This window comes from Gigantopelta aegis, chromosome 7 (genome assembly GCF_016097555.1).
Source record: "Gigantopelta aegis isolate Gae_Host chromosome 7, Gae_host_genome, whole genome shotgun sequence".
Classification (NCBI taxonomy): domain Eukaryota; kingdom Metazoa; phylum Mollusca; class Gastropoda; order Neomphalida; family Peltospiridae; genus Gigantopelta; species Gigantopelta aegis.
This window is the reverse complement of record NC_054705.1, coordinates 42,627,282-42,645,657: the sequence shown is the minus strand read 5'-3', so window position 1 is coordinate 42,645,657 and position 18,376 is coordinate 42,627,282. Positions and strand designations below refer to the sequence as shown.

The 18,376-nt window shown below is 38.1% G+C and overlaps 1 protein-coding gene across 1 annotated transcript in view; it reads right to left on the bottom strand.

Moving 5' to 3' along the window:
- LOC121376923 (isocitrate dehydrogenase [NADP], mitochondrial-like) overlaps positions 1-18,376 on the bottom strand; it is a 29,549-nt gene that overhangs the window by 3,565 nt on the left and 7,608 nt on the right. Inside the window, exons 2-10 of the mRNA XM_041504728.1 lie at positions 15,593-15,687; positions 14,760-14,925; positions 13,061-13,221; positions 11,712-11,855; positions 10,197-10,333; positions 8,001-8,152; positions 4,814-4,926; positions 3,392-3,489; positions 218-310 (exon numbers count right to left, since the gene is read on the bottom strand). Coding sequence (XP_041360662.1) covers positions 218-310; positions 3,392-3,489; positions 4,814-4,926; positions 8,001-8,152; positions 10,197-10,333; positions 11,712-11,855; positions 13,061-13,221; positions 14,760-14,925; positions 15,593-15,687 — 1,159 coding nt within the window. The remainder of the gene's footprint in view (positions 1-217; positions 311-3,391; positions 3,490-4,813; positions 4,927-8,000; positions 8,153-10,196; positions 10,334-11,711; positions 11,856-13,060; positions 13,222-14,759; positions 14,926-15,592; positions 15,688-18,376) is intronic.

Here is an 18,376-nt window from a genome sequence, read left to right as displayed (position 1 = left end):
TATTTATATTAGCATTACCGGTACTACCAAACAGCTATATAGGGTTGAAAACTAATCATTACACATTTTCACATGGATTACAACTAATATTGTGAGTAGAATGATGCAAATACATTGTGAAAAGGTTTCAGGCCAGCTCATTTTGCCCGAAAATCTCTATTGATTTTGCCCTCATTTGAGGATTTACATATTCTTGTACGCTGATGTTAACACTGACCTCTTAATTCCGTAGATACACCCTGCTAAATCCTTGGTCATCTTCCCGCTCTCGACCGTGTCGACGCACGCCTTCTCCATCACCTGCGCCCATCTGGAAGAGGAACATTTTTATTTTAAATCAGTGGATCGAATTACTGTCATCCCAACAGGTTTTGGGCGGTCAACATGACCACAGGCCAGGAGATCTTTTTACCTGTCGTCCAATCAATCATCTTGAGTTTATACTTTATGATCATGTTTGGTCCGGAAGGTTTTAATTCGGTTTGGCAGAATTACAGCCAATTTCAAACCCTGTTGAATTTTGTTTTCATGATATAACTAATTTGGTGAATAGATTATCAAAATGGGCTTACAATGTTCACAAAACATTAATAACTTTAACAGACACAAAAACGAACGAGACTCAAACCAAGTAATGTAAAATAATGTAAATATATATTTGGTGTCTAACAGGATTATTAGTCAAGAGAACGGAATGGGTGGGAGGCGAGTTAAAACCTTCAGTCGCTACTTGGGCCATATACAAATGTACCAAAATACATCCAGAGCTTCTAGAATTTTTATAAAATCCACTAGCCATGGGATCAGTAATTTTAAAAATGTATCCTCAAGTAACCGTGAACTGGCCTATTAATGGGAAATAGTTTCTGAACACACGCATTGTAATGCACGATCAATTTGATGAAATAATGTTTTACCTTGTTCAATTTATTATCAAAAATCAACCAACACATGTGAATACTCATGCCATTTTCTGTTGTGAAGAGATTAAATAAACGTTGTCTAATGTTGACATTCTTCAGCTACTCCCGTAAACCAGGCTATTGTTTTTCAAAAGTGACGCATGTCACGTGATGTCACCAAAACTCTTATGCAATGATTCTGAGAAGCCGACCAGGCTTTGACAATGTCAATTTTTTTTAATTTATGTTTGTTTAATATTACATGTCATTTAATGTAGTGCACACAGTGCAATATGGCAGTTGTGTTTACATTTCCCTATGTGTAAAAATATTTTGAATGTCTACTTGTCTTTTTCTCATTTGTGCACTTTGTATTTGAGAAGGTTTTCTTAATTCAACAAAAGTATTTTGATGTCAGGGTTCAGTCGTATGCAGATTCCTTAAAAACAAGTCAAACGTAAATAGACCAGTTTATGGGGTAGCCCAGTTCACGTTTTTTTTTAACAATATATGCTAAATTTATAAATCCACTAGCCCTACTTGACTTTTAAATGAATGCACTTTTACTAATAGTAATAATCGGATATGTCATGTAAAGTGTGAGATAAAGAGCTTAAAAACACTCAGATTGGGGTGGGGGGTGGGGGGTTTTTTTTTTTTACAAAATAAAGACTTAAATGCAGTATTTGACCACTTTTTTCACTAGCCGTTGGGCATGGCAATAGTAGTTACTTAACACTGAATATCACTAACCACGGGAGTGGGGCTACCATAACCTAGAAGCCCTGTGGCATTAAAGGATATATCCTTTATGTGCACTTTTCTAAAGACAAGACAGTGCATACCATGGCCTTTGGTACTACAGTATTAAACTTGTTCCTTTTTTGTAATCCACAGATATTGTTAAATTCTCATCACCTTTTTCAATAGGGGTCATCTATAAAGTATACTCTTCAAAAGAAGAAACGCAAAACCACATTGTCGTAACATTTGGAGAATTGATTTAATTATTGAATGGTGAGTCCGATAATTACCAAATGTTGGAGGATTGTTCACAATTCACTCTAGTCCATTGTGAGTAAGTGATAGGACACACCACCAAGGTCAAGGTCATCTGGAGTCAATACCGGGTGTGGCCTCCGCGTGTGTTGACAACTGCCTGGCACCACCTGCCCATTGAAGCAACCAGAGTACGGATGACGTCCCGGGGGATGGTGGCCCACTCGGCCTGCAAGGCTGCTGCCAGCTCGGGCAGGGTCTGGGGCTGTGGTTGTCGCTGTCGGAGGCGTCGGTCCAACTCGTCCCATAGATGCTCAATTGGGTTCAAATCCGGTGATATCGATGGCCAAGGAAGGACATTAATGTTGTTGTTCTGTAGGAAAGCCGTTGTGAGACGTGCTGTGTGAGGCCTGGCATTGTCATGTTGGAACACTGCGTTGGCGTTGGCCATAACTGGAACGATGTGTGGCCGGAGGATCTGGTCAATGTAGCCCTGTGCATTCAGGTTGCCCTGCACGTGGACCAGGTCAGTTCTGCCAGTGTGTGAGATGGCTGCCCACACCATGACACTACCCCCGCCGAATCTGTCCACTTCCTGCACGCAGTTTGCCGCATAACGTTCACCACGACGCCTATACACGCGACATCTTCCATCATGACGTCGGAGCAGAAATCGGGACTCGTCACTGAACCACACCTGTCTCCATCGCAGTTGAGGCCATTGTCGATGAATCTGGCACCACTGCAGTCGGAGTCGACGGTGTTGTGGTGTTAAGATGACACCTCGAACTGGACGTCTGGCACGAATTCCTACCTCACGTAGGCGGTTCCGTACGGTCTGGTCGGATATCCTGCGCAAACCTGGTATTGCTGCGGCTGTGGAGGTGGCAGTAGTCAATCGTTCCCGAAGGTGGCGTACCCGGATGTAGCGGTCCTGCCCGGGGGTAGTGACCCGTGGTCGACCGGATCTAGGGAGGTCACGTGTTGATCCATGTTGCTGGTAACGGTCCCAGAGTCTGGAGATGGTGCTTGGGGACACTTGGAATGCCCTGGCAACGGCCGTTCTGGATTCGCCTGCGTCTAGTCGGCCGATGGCATTGTTTCTCTGCGGTTCACTGAGACGTGGCATGTCCTGAATTGTCAACTGTCGGCCAGATACAGAGGCCAGGCAAGCGAACACCCTGCACTTTTATACTGTCGGTGTTCATGTTGCACGTGCAGTGGTGACATGGTTTGCACGTGGCTGCGTTTTTGCGAATATTCACATTTTGGAACTTTATTGTACAGTAGCTGCGTTTTATCGAATGTAACCGTGGGAATGTGTTTGGGACATGCAATGACCTTATATTCACAAAGCATGAACCAGTAGGAAACATAAAATCGGAGTTATAACCCATTTGTACCCTTTTGCGTTTCTTTTTTTGAAGAGTATATGTATGCTAAAAACTAGGTCCTTTTGTTTTCACCCCATTCATGAAACAATATTTTACCTTTGAAGGTCATTATTTCCATCCAGCTTGCCGCGATGTTCCAACCCTCGCGTCCAGGCAAAGATACTGGCTACAGGGTTCGTGCTGGTGGGGTTTCCCTGGCAACAGATAGCCAATCAGTAAGCATGTAACATAATGAATAACATGTTAAATTTTTTTATATATATATATATATCGTAGATTTTGAAATTATTGCGATCATAATATTAATGCCAAAAAATTATTTCTATGTTTTGTCTGTTTAACGTTATTAAAAAACAAAAAAGATTAAAATTCTAATATATTTATAAAATACAACTGGAAAACAATTCATCGTAGGCAAGACAGACTAATTGCCCTATAGTCCAGCAAGATACCAGCCATGTGTGACAATTGTAGTCTTTTGCCACCCTGTCAAAAGCAGACACAATTCATCGCACATGAATTGGTTTTAGCATGCTAATCCTGAGGTTAACCCATTTCTTTGTTTTTACTGTTCAAGTTCACTGTAACTTTGTCTGCATACCACTTTGTGAATTGTTCTTTCATTATGACTTTGAAATTGGCATTCACAGGTAAGGAAGATACAGTTGTAACGGTTCATATATGCTAATGTTTAGCCAGATTTAGTTAACTATACATGTTATGTAAATTATTGCAAAAATTTGAGTTGATCCCACCAAAAATAATAGTCTTAAAGAGGAAATCCGTTACAACAGAGTGAAATACCTTTTAAACAGACTATAGCTCGTCTCTATAACCATTACTTCTCACAGGTATGTGCAGTTTTAGAATATTGAAAAATGTATTCCATGGTTTCACAAACACAACGATGACGAAAAACACTTCTGATATTCGAAAATAGATGTTCTAAACAATAATATGTAAATAATGTCTGATTTCAGTGATGAAAAATGGTTGCATTAGTGAAATATATGCCAGTGTTTAAAAACTAGGGTCTGTGTGTTGAAAGTAAATTACTTCTTATTTAAATTAAAGGGACATTCCTGTGTTTGCTGCAATTTTTTAGATTTTTCGACTAACAAAGACTTTTTTAACGATTGTAATTATATATCAAATATATTTTTCTGCATAAAATGGCAGTGGTAGTATATTAAATGTGTTTCTGATCATTCCAATATTTGTATTAGGTTAAATTTCATTTTTGTTTCCTAAAATATAATTTTTTCATACGTACGAAATTATTTAAAACAAAATCCAGTTTGAGCTTTTCACAAATATTAAGACGACCAAAAACACATTGAATTGATACCGATATTCTAAACAAGAAAATATATTTAATATTTAAGTTTAATTGTAGAAATATTTTATTAGTCGGAAATATCTTACAATGTAGCAAACTCAGGAATGTCCCTTTAACACAAGAATTGCAAGAACCGTCACATTTTTAAATCCTTCTGCCAGCTAATAAACAATCCTCACTTTTTGATGTTCCCTGTAATGTCTGGTAACTGTGCCGTGAGCTGCCTCGGCCTCGATTGTCTTACCATCGGGACAGACTAGAACACTGGTCATCAAACCCAAAGAGCCGTAACCTAGACAACAAAATGCAGGTTTAAATTTATTTATTTTTTAAATCAATAAAACAAATCTCTTAAAACAATATCAACAGTATATTACACAATGGTGAGATAGATTACGATGTAACAATATTTCCATTTGTCACATCGTAAAAGAACAATTAAACAAATTACATCCTTTTGGTAAGCTACGTCATGTTTTTTGGCTTAGTGTTGTGTATTCCCCATGACTTGTTTTGCAGAACAAATTTTAATATAATGCATGAAAAAACAATGCAGTGCATTGTTATAAATATGCTGACATCCAAAAGAAACTTAACAAGGCTTGAAATTGTATTATAGAAAACCAACAGACAGTGTGGTGGGATATGAAAGTATCATGAAGTTTAACATCTAAACGTCACAATACACTTTGTGATAAAAGCGGTACCTTTCGATTAGCAACAATATTTATCAAATTATTCAAATTTTATGCATGTAAAGTTTCTTTTGGATGTCAGTATATATTCTTTCCCATAAGAGATGATAATATAAAGGGGAGTAAAAAGTCACTAGCCCTCACAGAAGCTTTGGCTAGTGGCCTATGTATTATAGTAATACAGTTGATAATTTCCACTAGCCCTCACAGAAGCTTTGGCTAGTGGCCTATGTATTATAGTAATACAGTTGATAATTTCCACTAGCCCTCACAGAAGCTTTGGCTAGTGGCCTATGTATTATAGTAATACAGTTCATAATTTCCACTAGCCCTCACAGAAGCTTTGGCTAGTGGCCTATGTAATATAGTAATACAGTTGATAATTTCCACTAGCCCTCACAGAAGCTTCGGCTAGTGGCCTATGTATTATAGTAATACAGTTGATAATTTCCACTAGTCCTCACAGAAGCTTCGGCTAGTGCCCTATGTATTATAGTAATACAGTTGATAATTTCCACTAGTCCTCACAGAAGCTTCGGCTAGTGCCCTATGTATTATAGTAATACAGTTGATAATTTCCACTAGTCCTCACAGCTTTGGCTAGTGTCCTATGTATTATAGTAATACAGTTGATAATTTCCACCAGCCCCCACAGAAGCTTTGGCTAGTGTCCTATGTATTATAGTAATAGTTGATAATTTCTACTAGCCCTCACAGAAGCTTCGGCTAGTGCCCTATGTATTATAGTGACACAGATGATAATTTCCACTAGCCTTCACAGAAGCTTTGGCTAGTGGCCTATGTATTATAGTAATACAGTTGATAATTTCCACTAGCCCTCACAGAAGCTTTGGCTAGTGGCCTATGTATTATAGTAATACAGTTGATAATTTCCACTAGCCCTCACAGAAGCTTTGGCTAGCGGCCTATGTAATATAGTAATACAGTTGATAATTTCCACTAGTCCTCACAGAAGCTTTGGCTAGTGGCCTATGTAATATAGTAATACAGTTGATAATTTCCACTAGTCCTCACAGAAGCTTTGGCTAGTGGCCTATGTATTATAGTAATACAGTTGATAATTTCCACTAGCCCTCACAGAAGCTTTGGCTAGTGGCCTATGTATTATAGTAATAGTTGATAATTTCCACTAGCCCTCACAGAAGCTTTGGCTAGTGGCCTATGTAATATAGTAATACAGTTGATAATTTCCACTAGTCCTCACAGAAGCTTTGGCTAGTGGCCTATGTAATATAGTAATACAGTTGATAATTTCCACTAGCCCTCACAGAAGCTTTGGCTAGTGGCCTATGTATTATAGTAATACAGTTGATAATTTCCACTAGTCCTCACAGAAGCTTCGGCTAGTGCCCTATGTATTATAGTAATACAGTTGATAATTTCCACTAGTCCTCACAGAAGCTTCGGCTAGTGCCCTATGTATTATAGTAATACAGTTGATAATTTCCACTAGTCCTCACAGCTTTGGCTAGTGTCCTATGTATTATAGTAATACAGTTGATAATTTCCACCAGCCCCCACAGAAGCTTTGGCTAGTGTCCTATGTATTATAGTAATAGTTGATAATTTCTACTAGCCCTCACAGAAGCTTCGGCTAGTGCCCTATGTATTATAGTGACACAGATGATAATTTCCACTAGCCTTCACAGAAGCTTTGGCTAGTGGCCTATGTATTATAGTAATACAGTTGATAATTTCCACTAGCCCTCACAGAAGCTTTGGCTAGTGGCCTATGTATTATAGTAATACAGTTGATAATTTCCACTAGCCTTCACAGAAGCTTTGGCTAGTGCCCTATGTATTATAGTGACACAGTTGATAATTTCCACTAGCCCTCACAGAAGCTTTGGCTAGTGGCCTATGTATTATAGTAATACAGTTGATAATTTCTACTAGCCCTCACAGAAGCTTTGGCTAGTGGCCTATGTATTATAGTAATACAGTTGATAATTTCCACTAGCCCTCACAGAAGCTTTGGCTAGTGGCCTATGTATTATAGTCATACAGTTGATAATTTCTACTAGCCCTCACAGAAGCTTTGGCTAGTGGCCTATGTATTATAGTGATTCAGTTGATAATTTCTACTAGCCCTCACAGAAGCTTTGGCTAGTGCCCTATGTATTATAGTAATTCAGTTGATAAGTTCCACTAGCCCTCACAGCTTTGACTAGTGCCCTATGTATTATAGTAATACAGTTGACAAGTTCCACTAGCCCTCACAGCTTTGACTAGTGCCCTATGTATTATAGTAATACAGTTGATAAGTTCCACTAGCCCTCACAGCTTTGGCTAGTGCCCTATGTATTATAGTAATACAGTTGATAAGTTCCACTAGCCCTCACAGCTTTGGCTAGTGCCCTATGTATTATAGTAATACAGTTGATAATTTCCACTAGCCCTCACAGAAGCTTTGGCTAGTGCCCTATGTAATATAGTAATACAGTTGATAATTTCCACTAGCCCTCACAGAAGCTTTGGCTAGTACCATATGTATTATAGTAATTCAGTTGATACTTTTCACTAGGCCTAAAAAAACAACAATGGGGTCTTCTGTTTAACGACACCACTGGAGCACATTGATTTATTTATCATCTAGCTGGGACCGAGGGCTAGCGGGCTTGTCAAAACCTGCTGACCGGTCCCCACGTACCCTGTGCCACGATGTCAGACTGTACGTCTCCATCGTAGTTCTTGCACGCCCACACGAAGCCACCAGTTGACTTGAGAGCCTGCGCCACCATGTCGTCAATGAGTCGGTGTTCGTACCAGATCCCGGCCTTCTCAAACTCCTTCACGTACTGCCTGTAATACGTTAAAACTACAATAAACATTGAGTTAGTGTTCGTACCAGATCCCGGCCTTCTCAAACTCCTTCACGTACTGCCTGTAATACGTTAAAACTACAATAAACATTGAGTTCGTGTTCGTACCAGATCCCGGCCTTCTCAAACTCCTTCACGTACTGCCTGTAATACGTTAAAACTACAATAAACATTGAGTTCGTGTTCGTACCAGATCCCGGCCTTCTCAAACTCCTTCACGTACTGCCTGTAATACGTTAAAACTACAATAAATTATGGAAGGAAGGAAGGAAAGACGGAAGGAAGGAAGGAAGGAATGTTTTATTAAACAAGGCACTCAGCACATTTTATTTACGGTTATATGGCGTTGGACTTATGGTTGAGGACCACACAGTTATTGAAAGAGGAAACTTGCTGTCGCCACTTCATGGGCTACTCTTTTTGATTAGCAGCAAGGGATCTTTTATATGCAACATCCCACAGACAGGATAGAACAAACCACAGTCGTGGTGCACTGGCTGTGACGAAAGAAAGAAATGTTTTATTTAACAACGCACTCAACACATTTTATTTACGGTTATATGGTGTCAGACATATGGTTAAGGACCACATAGATTTTGAGAGGAAACCCACTGTCGCCATTACATGGGCTACTCTTCCGATTAGCAGCAAGGGATCTTTTATTTGCGCTTCCCACAGGCAGGATAGCACAAACCATGGCCTTTGTTGAACCAGTTATGGATCACTGGTTGGTGCAAGTGGTTTACATCTACCCATTGAGCCTTGCGGAGCACTCACTCAGGGTTTGGAGTTGGGTCTCTGGATTAAAAATCCCATGCCTCGACTGGGATCCGAACCCAGTACCTACCAGCCTGTAGACCGATGGCCTGCCACGACGCCGGTGGTGGCTGTGACAATAAATAGCCCAAATGGGCCCAATGACAGGGATTGATCCCAGACCGACTGCGCAGCAAGCGAGCACTTTACCACTGGGCTTCGTCCCGCCCCACAATAAATTATGGCTGCCAGTGCAGAAATGTAGTACAAGTGTATTTTTGCATTGTTATAATTCCTATATCCTTCAAATATACATTTTACAACACCTAAAAATGCCCCTAGTAGATTATCCAACAGTGAGGTGCTATGTTTTTATTTTCGGGGTTTTTTTAAGGCTGAAAAACATGGGGACAATACAAAATGCTTGTTTTAATAAAACTGTATAATAAAACAAAATCAAAATGTAATGCCATGTCAACATTTACTTTACAAACACCAGTATTTGCACAATATTTCCGGGCCATACACCGGGGCAGAACGTAGCCCAGTGGCGAACCACTCTCCTGATGCACGGTCTGTTTAGGATCGATCCCCATCCGTGGGCCCATTGATTCATTAATCATTGGCCCTATTGCAAGGAAATGTTTTATTTTAAGACGCACTCAACACGTTATTTATAGTTATATGGCGTCAGACGTATGGTTAAGGACCACATAGATATTGAGAGAGGAAGCCCGCTGTCGCCACTTCATGGGCTACTCTTTTGGATTAGCAGCCAGGGATCTTTAAAATGCACCATCTCACAGACAGGGTAGTACATCTCATGACCTTTGATATACCAGTTGTGGAGCACTGGTTGGAATGAGAAATAGCCCAGTGGGTACACTGATGGGGATCGATCCTAGACCGACCACGAATCAAGCGAATGCTTTCCAACTGGGTTATGTCCTGCCCCCCCATCGGCTATTGGATGTCAAACATATGGTAATGTTTTACATATCGTCTTAGAAAGGAAACCTGCTATATTTTTCCATTAGTAGCAAGGGATCTTTTATATGCACCATCCCACAGACAGGATAGCACATACCACCAGTCATCATGCACTAGCTGAAACATGAAATAGCCCAATGGACCCACCACCGAGAATCGATTCTGGACCGACCGTGCATCAGGTTGAGTACTTTAACAAAGGTCTATTGATTCTACAACACATCTTACTTATCACGAAGTAAAATCCTGTTCTTAAAAAAAAAAAACGAAAAACATACGCCTGGTAGATTTCTTCAAATATGTCCTTGAAACGCCCATCATAACGTTTCAAAATCGTATTCTTCGTGCTCAGGTATAGCGGCCATTTCTTCATGATGGCATACTGGAAGCAGGAGTGAGCGAAGCCAGTTATCGACTGAAAGAAGAAATTAAAAAATACTTCAACATATACTCCGGAAAAATACTTAACCTGACCTGGGGTTTTTTGGTATTCCCCCACCTCAAACTTACTCGCTATCACCATTTCAACAGCCAGAAATTATATAATTTGTAACAGGAAATAGTAAAAAAAAAAAAAAAAAAAAACATTAAAATAAAAACCCAACCTCACAAGTAACAAATCGACTCAATTTTAACTTGTGATTGGCCATTCATGACAAGTCAGTTTTCTCTTTTTCCATTTGTTATAGTTCATTAATGGCTGATATGGATTGAAACAGTTGAAAGCACTGGTTTAAAGAAAGTATTGGTTTAAAGAAATAGGTTTCTAATGATATAAATGTGTTTTGCGGGTGCAATACAAATATGTCAAAGAGTTAACATTAAAAAATATATATTTAAAAAAACAAAAACAAAAACATATTATACAATAATATTTGGGATTTCATTAAATTATATCTAGTTTGTCAAATAAGAATAATTATGTCTATGTGATATAAAATATTAAAATATAGTAAATTAATATCAATAAAATTATTGTTAAGTACTATAATCTGAAAATAAATGCTGTAAGTTTCCTTTTCTTATCACATCAAGCACAACTGGAATTATTAACAAAAAACACTTAAAACATTTGCTGGCTGGAAAAAGGTATAGTAAACTGTTGTATTATCCACATAGTTCAAGATATTCACATATTTCGGAAAATGACATTGTTTTTTGGTCTTTTTAGTTACGTTTGAAACGTTTTGACATGGTCCTAGCCAGTTATTCATGAAAATAATATTTGGAATAATGTGAACAATAAAGACATTATCACACTCGCATCATACAGTCGTACTGACTTTACAGTCGCACTGACTTTACAGTCGTACTGACGACTTTACAGTCGCACTGACTTTACAGTCGCACTGACTTTACAGTCGGTCTGACTTTACAGTCGGTCTGACTTTACAGTCGCACTGACTTTTACAGTCGGTCTGACTTTACAGTCGCACTGACTTTACAGTCGCACTGACTTTAAAGTCGGTCTGACTTTACAGTCGGTCTGACTTTACAGTCGTACTGACTTTACAGTCGTACTGACTTTACGAAACTCATGTCAGGATTAATGTATTACCATCGCAATTCCTGACACTTGTTTCGTAAAATCAGTACGACATACAAGCTCGTATAATAATCTCTATAAACAGGGGAAAAAAAACACTGTACCATTCTGCATATACAATAAAGAGCACACAAAAATCAACCATTCTGCATAAACAATAAACAGCACAAAACAATCCACCATTCTGTATATATACTGACGAATTATCTTAATGAGTAAATGTAAATAATTCAGGTACAACATCTACCTCATCAGTGTTGTACATGCCCATCAAGACTCCACCTCCTTTCTTGAACTCGAACATCGGCAGTCGCACTTCCTTACCCCCGACCGGCGTGTAAACCAGCTCCGCCTTCCCCGGCCCTGGTGCCACGAAATCAGTGGCCTTGTACTGTCAAAAACAAACTATGTATTAGTTGCCTTGTACTGTCAAAAATAAATAATATGTGTCAGTTGCCTTGTACTGTCAAAAATAAACAATGTGTCAGTTGCCTTGTGTTGTCAAAAATAAACAATATGTATCAGTTGCCTTGTACTGTCAAAAATAAACAATGCGTATCAGTGGCTTTGTACTGTCAAAAATAAACAATATGTGTATCAGTGGCCTTGTACTGTCAAAAATAAACAATATGTGTCAGCTCTTGTACTAATAAACAATGTACATCAGTTGTCTGGTACTGTCAAAGGCAAACAATGTGTGCTACATTATTAGAGATGGCATGTGAATAATGATTAGACAATGTACTGAAAGCTGTGAAAGCAGTACACTTTAAGATGTCTGAATTTGTATTTATGACTCACAGACAAGCAGATATAAAAGATCACTTGTTGGTTTATCATTAGAGGTAGCCTATGTCGGGCCAACAGGTTTCCTCTTTCTCTTTATTAACCAAATGTAAAAATAACCTTATGTTAAAAAAACAAATAGCCAGTTTTAAATGTGCTGAGCTGTCATTAAACAGACATTCCTTTCCTTTCCAAACCAAATGTCAAAATAACCATAAGCTAGACACCAAATAGCCGTAGTTTAAAATGTGCTGAGGTGTCGTTCAACAAACATTCCTTTCCTTTCTAAACCAAGTGTCAAAATAACCATAACCATATGCTAGACACCAAATAGCCATAGTTTAAAATGTACTGAGGTGTTGTTAAATGAATATTCTTTTTCTTTCAAACCAAGTAGAAGAATTGATTTCATATGTATTTTTACAAGAACTGAAATAGACGATATATTCACTTAGGTCAGGTCAGACAATATGGCTTAACATGCACATTCAGAGCATGCTGTTATAGGCGCACGCCTGTCCTGGATGCTGGTGTCAACTTATGCCGACTCCTCCGTCCAGGACAGAAAGCCAGGTTATGTATGAAAGATGGACTATGTAAAAGTATCTGATACACTTTTAATTGGCTTTTTCACATTTTGATAAGTTCTGATTGAATTTTTTCATCTGATTAGCTATTTCAAATATTTTATATCTTTCTCATTGGCCGTTTGGAATTTTGGTACAGTTCATTATATGGCAAAACGTCTCTACATTTTGAAGTCAGGATTTATGTATCACATTAAAAAAAAAAAAGCAAATCTTTACTTACCTGGTCCCCATGTGCATGACGACCAATCACAATGGCGTTTGTCCAGCCAGGAACGAGTTTTGGAATGTTCTTACAGATGATTGGCTCGCGGAAGACGGTCCCACCCAGAATATTTCTGATGGTACCATTGGGGCTCAACCACATCTTCTTCAGCTTGAACTCTAGCGAGAGAAATAATAATAATATTGTTAATGATGATAATAATAATAATAATAATTAGGTTTGAAGCTGGATGCAACAAATTAGTAGCAATTTGGTGAATTTGATCAGAAATACTGTAGCAAAATTCAACATTTAAAGGCATACTGTCACAGATTTAAGAACCGTATTCTTCTAAAAATGGATAATAAATGAACATTACATTAATATTTTGAAACCAAATCTAGCTATCGCATCACCGTAACTGAACCACGATGGAGTGAAATCCATGTCAACCCTGTTGACAATATCAGATTTTTGAATTACAGACCATTGCCATAATTCAATTATTTTTACAAAATATCATTAATAATAGGAGTATGGTGGCTACGTAGATGGTTAAATAAAGTACATTTAGGGACAAATCAAATTTATATATCTTTAGGTAATACTTTGTTAGGCTATTTAATAGGTCAGTGGTCTGTGACAATATGCCTTTAACTAAACAGAATTTAAAAAAATTATTAACTATACACATACAAACAACCTACGATTTTTTAATTACTGTAGCTTTGTGGTGAATTGGTAATGCAGTGTTTGAGATTAAAAATTTTGGGCAGTATCTCAGTTGGATACTAATATTTTAAAATCTGGTATCCCAACTGAGAATTTAGTATCCCACTTAAATGAAATTCATAAATAACATCGTAACAAACTTGGACGACACTCTTCTCCTTCCCAGTCTATAGCTACGCCGCAATCGAAATCGCGGAATTCGTGAAATTCGCAATCAAACGGAATCGGCCAAAAGATTTGCTGCATCTATTTTTGAGTAATACTGACATAAATTAATATTTATCACTAATCTATAAGTGTTTCTGACATTACTAATGATAAACCTACCTGTATCAATGTTCTGAAAATGTGGAACCAATATCTCAAATAAAATTTGAATGGAGGAAACATCCAACAAAAACAATAGCGACTTGGCGGTTCCCAGTCTATTGCTATGCCGCTATTGCTCGAGTGTAGCATTAGACTGGGTACGAGTTGGGGGAGATATTGTTATAGCATATCATTAGACTGGGCACAAGCTTGAAAATACTGTTACTTAATTTCACCAGTAAATGACGACTTTCGTTATTTCAGTGAAAAATAAAAACGCAGGATTAAAAACCCAAGAACATTATATGGTATTCCGATGGGATACTGGGTTCTTGAAGTCTGGTATCCATAATTAAATTCTGGTATCCCCGGGATATCAGGATACCGTTAATCTCAAACACTGTAATGCCAAAACTCAATTTTTAATCACATTTGGCAATTCGGCAAATGACAGCATAAACCCAGTTAACTATTATGATTTTTTTTATTTGGGGGGAACACTTACTAATTGGAAGCAACAAACGTCTATACTAAACTGACGGCAGTGTTAGCTAGATAAAAACGAAAAAAGCCTGGTCGGAAACTGTACAACGATTTGTTAAACGTATATTTGAAATCTTTCTATTTTAAATATTTATGTAAGTGTAAGAGTGTTTGTATAAAGTGTTCGTGTCACCTTCGACACGAGCCTCGTCTGGCGTGATGGTTGCGCACTTGATGCCCACGTTGTATTTCTTGATTGCCTCAGCAGAGTCGATCGTCACCTGATCATTGGTCTGATCGCGATACTCCAGACCAAGGTCGAAATACTTGATGTCAAGGTCGAGGTACGGGAAGATGAGCTGCAAAAAGACAGCATTTACTAATGAAATATAGTGTCTGAAAAAGTTGAATAATTACTTATAGTCCTTCCCACAGGGAACGCCTTTTTTCATACCGTGGAATTTACTACACGTTATTTATCTATTTCTGAGCTCATAGTTTTCTAAATTGCACACAAAGTTTTCTAAATTGCACACAAAAATATTTGTTGTGTTTTGTTATTTCCAAAACACTTACTTTTCTTCTTACATCAAACCAAACATTAAAATTATGGGATAAAATTTACGAAGACTGTTTTTCTGAAACAGACGTTTAAAAGCATTGTAGTCACAAGCTTGTAAGTCAATTTGTTTTGTTTACAGACACCACTAGAGCACATTGATTAATGAAATCATCGGCTATTGGATGTCAAACATTTGGTAATTCTGACTCGTAGTTATCAGAGGAAACCCGCTACATTTTTCCTAATGCAGCAAGGGATCTTTTATATGCACTTTCCCACACACAAGAAAGCACATACCAAGGCCTTTGACCAGTTGTAGTGCACTGGTTGGAACGAGGGAAAAAGCCCAATCAGATGAATGTATCCACCGTGGTGGGCATGTAAGTCAAAAACAGACTTTGTAAATTTGTCCCAGTATTTTTATTCTGCAGTTTGAGCCACTTCATTTGGAAGTACTCTCTCACCTGCTCTTTGATTTTGTCCCAGATGATGCGAGTCATCTCATCTCCGTCCAACTCCACGACCGGGTTCGACACCTTGATCCGCTTCCCTGTGGCATCTGAAATAAAAAAAACAATAAAATCAGATATATGTATGAATCAGGGGTGGGGATTGGTGAACTGTAAAAAAGAGGAAATCTAGAAGGGTTCTGGAAATTCTTGAAATCCTAGGTTATAATCTGTGCCATCCAACACATTTTGGAGGAAAGGACGATTAAAATGCGAGAAAACGCAATGTTACATGAAAGGAAAACAGCTGATCCGAGGAGAATTCCCACCCCTGATGAATTGACCAGTGCAGGTGATGGTGTAAGGGGGAGGGCATGGATTTGCTATGTAAGGTTCAGAGATCACTACACAATTTTAAAACATTAAACAGTAGTTGCTAGTCAATTTTCAATCAACTAGAAATATCGCTAATCAAGACTTTGAAAACAAAATGTTCCCTGGATGGGAGATACGCGGTGTATAATTATTATTATTTTATTAATGGCAGGTCCGCTTCAGTTTGTTCTCTATATATGCCTACTTGGGTTTATTTCTGGGGTGATCAATTTCATTTGGAAGAGAAAAAAAAAATAGGGGGTCGATGGCTTTATTAAAGACAAAAAAAATTAATGAAATTAAAATAAATGTAATTAATGTACCAATAAGCAATAAGTTTGTTTTGTTTAACGACACCACTAGAGCACATTGATTAATTAATCATCAGTTTTTTTTATGTAAAACATTGGTAATTCTGACTCGTAGTCATCAGAGGAAACTCAGTAAACTTGGGATCTTTTATATGCACTATCCCACAGACAGAATATATCACAATAACAGTCGTGGAACACTGGCTGATACGAGAAATATAGCTCAATGGGCCCACCGACGGGGATCGATCCTAGACAGACTGGGCATCAAGCGAAAGCTTTTCCACTGGGCTACATCCCATCCCGTCCTGTACCAACAAGCAAATGGTTATGGTAATCAAGAATTGAATTGAACTGGGCATAGATTCCACGGTTACTAAACTTTAGTAAAGTACCTATGTTACCAACTACTGTTGTCAATCACTATACAATAACACACTGAAGCAGATAACTTTGTCCTTCAAGTGTACCCCGGGGGTGTTCAGTTTTTACCAATGAATAGGTTACTTACAGCACAAAGGTCAGCTTCAGACTGGACTGGTAGTGATAACATTGGCAGGATTATAATGGCTAGATGGTTTTCCATTTAAAAAGGAAAATGTGTTTGTAGGATGACATTTCATCGAAATAAAATTAAATTACATACACAAGGCCCTCATTTCTGTTTTCCTTTCAACTATTTTGTGTTTGTCAGATATATTGTAAGTGATTTACTAAATGGCGGATTATGATAAAAAAAATTAATACCGAAATTTCAGTATTTTGAAATTTGCTCTGTACGGTAAATCGATATTACGGCCTTTGTCGTGGTGCACTGGCTGGAATGAGAAATAACCAAATGGGTCCACCGACCAGGATCGATCCCAGATGGACTGCGCATCAAGTGAGCATTTTACCACACAATGTTCCTGTGCCGACATGAAATGTGTTTGACAACAGAACTTTACAAATATCCTTGTTAAAACCTTGACATTTTAAAAATGAATCATTATATTCAGCAAATGAAAAAATAGATAATTAAGTCCCCCAGGAAATGAAAATATGGCAATTAAAGATCATTAACACTGTGCGATTTTGAGGAGAGTCCGAGAGCCTGAGGCTTGCAATAATCACATAAGACTCTAGTTTGGCTAGCATACGAGCCCGCATGGCTAGTAAAAATTATTTATACAAATTACACTGATTCTTCAAAATTACACAGTCAACATACAGTGTATCTTAAAATCATGGGAGACAAGTGTTTTGAATAGCGATCTTTTCCATTGTTTCATGCAAAACATTTAGTGCATCTTCTGTTCCACTGGAGACGTGTGGTAGGGCTCGCTAGGTTGGTGGTGGGCTCTAATGATTTGTAAACTGGGAGTCCTTAAATGACACTTACATTTTTTAACCAAAATCACACACTGAATAAACTATATATTCATCAGTTAAAAGACATTAACATTAATGATTATTCAGCAACTAAAGATCTTTATTTATGGTCATTAATTATATTCAGAAATTAAAAATCAATAATTATATCAATTACAAAAAAACAATATATTTCATTATTATTTGAAACCTATGAATAATTTTATCTGGCAGTCTGAAAATCTATCATTTTAAACTTAACTGGCCACAATGACTGAATATGACACTTTCAGTATGCAGCGTTCTTGTGCCAACTTGACGTGTGTTTGACAACAGTTACAAATATCCTTGTTAAATTACCTTTGAAGCCCTGTACTGGTCTCGGTGGCACAGTGTTTAAGCCATAACACTACAGGCAGGTAGGTACAGGGTTCGCAACCCGATACCGGCTCCAACCCAGAGCGAGTTCTTAAGAGCTCAATGGGTAGGTGTACGGCCACTATATACTATATCCTCTTTTCTCTCACTAACCACTAACCAACTAACCCATTGTCCTAGACAGACAGCTCAGATAGCTGAGGTATGTACCCCAGGACAGCATGCTTGAACCTTAAATTGGATATTGTTATGACCGTCTTCTTTTATTCTTTGAAGTTCAAAGGAACTTAAACAGATATAAGCACGAAAATAAGTTGAAATGAATAAATGAAGCCCTGTGCATGTGTAAACCTGGGCTACGTCCCACCTCCAGGCAGGTAATGAG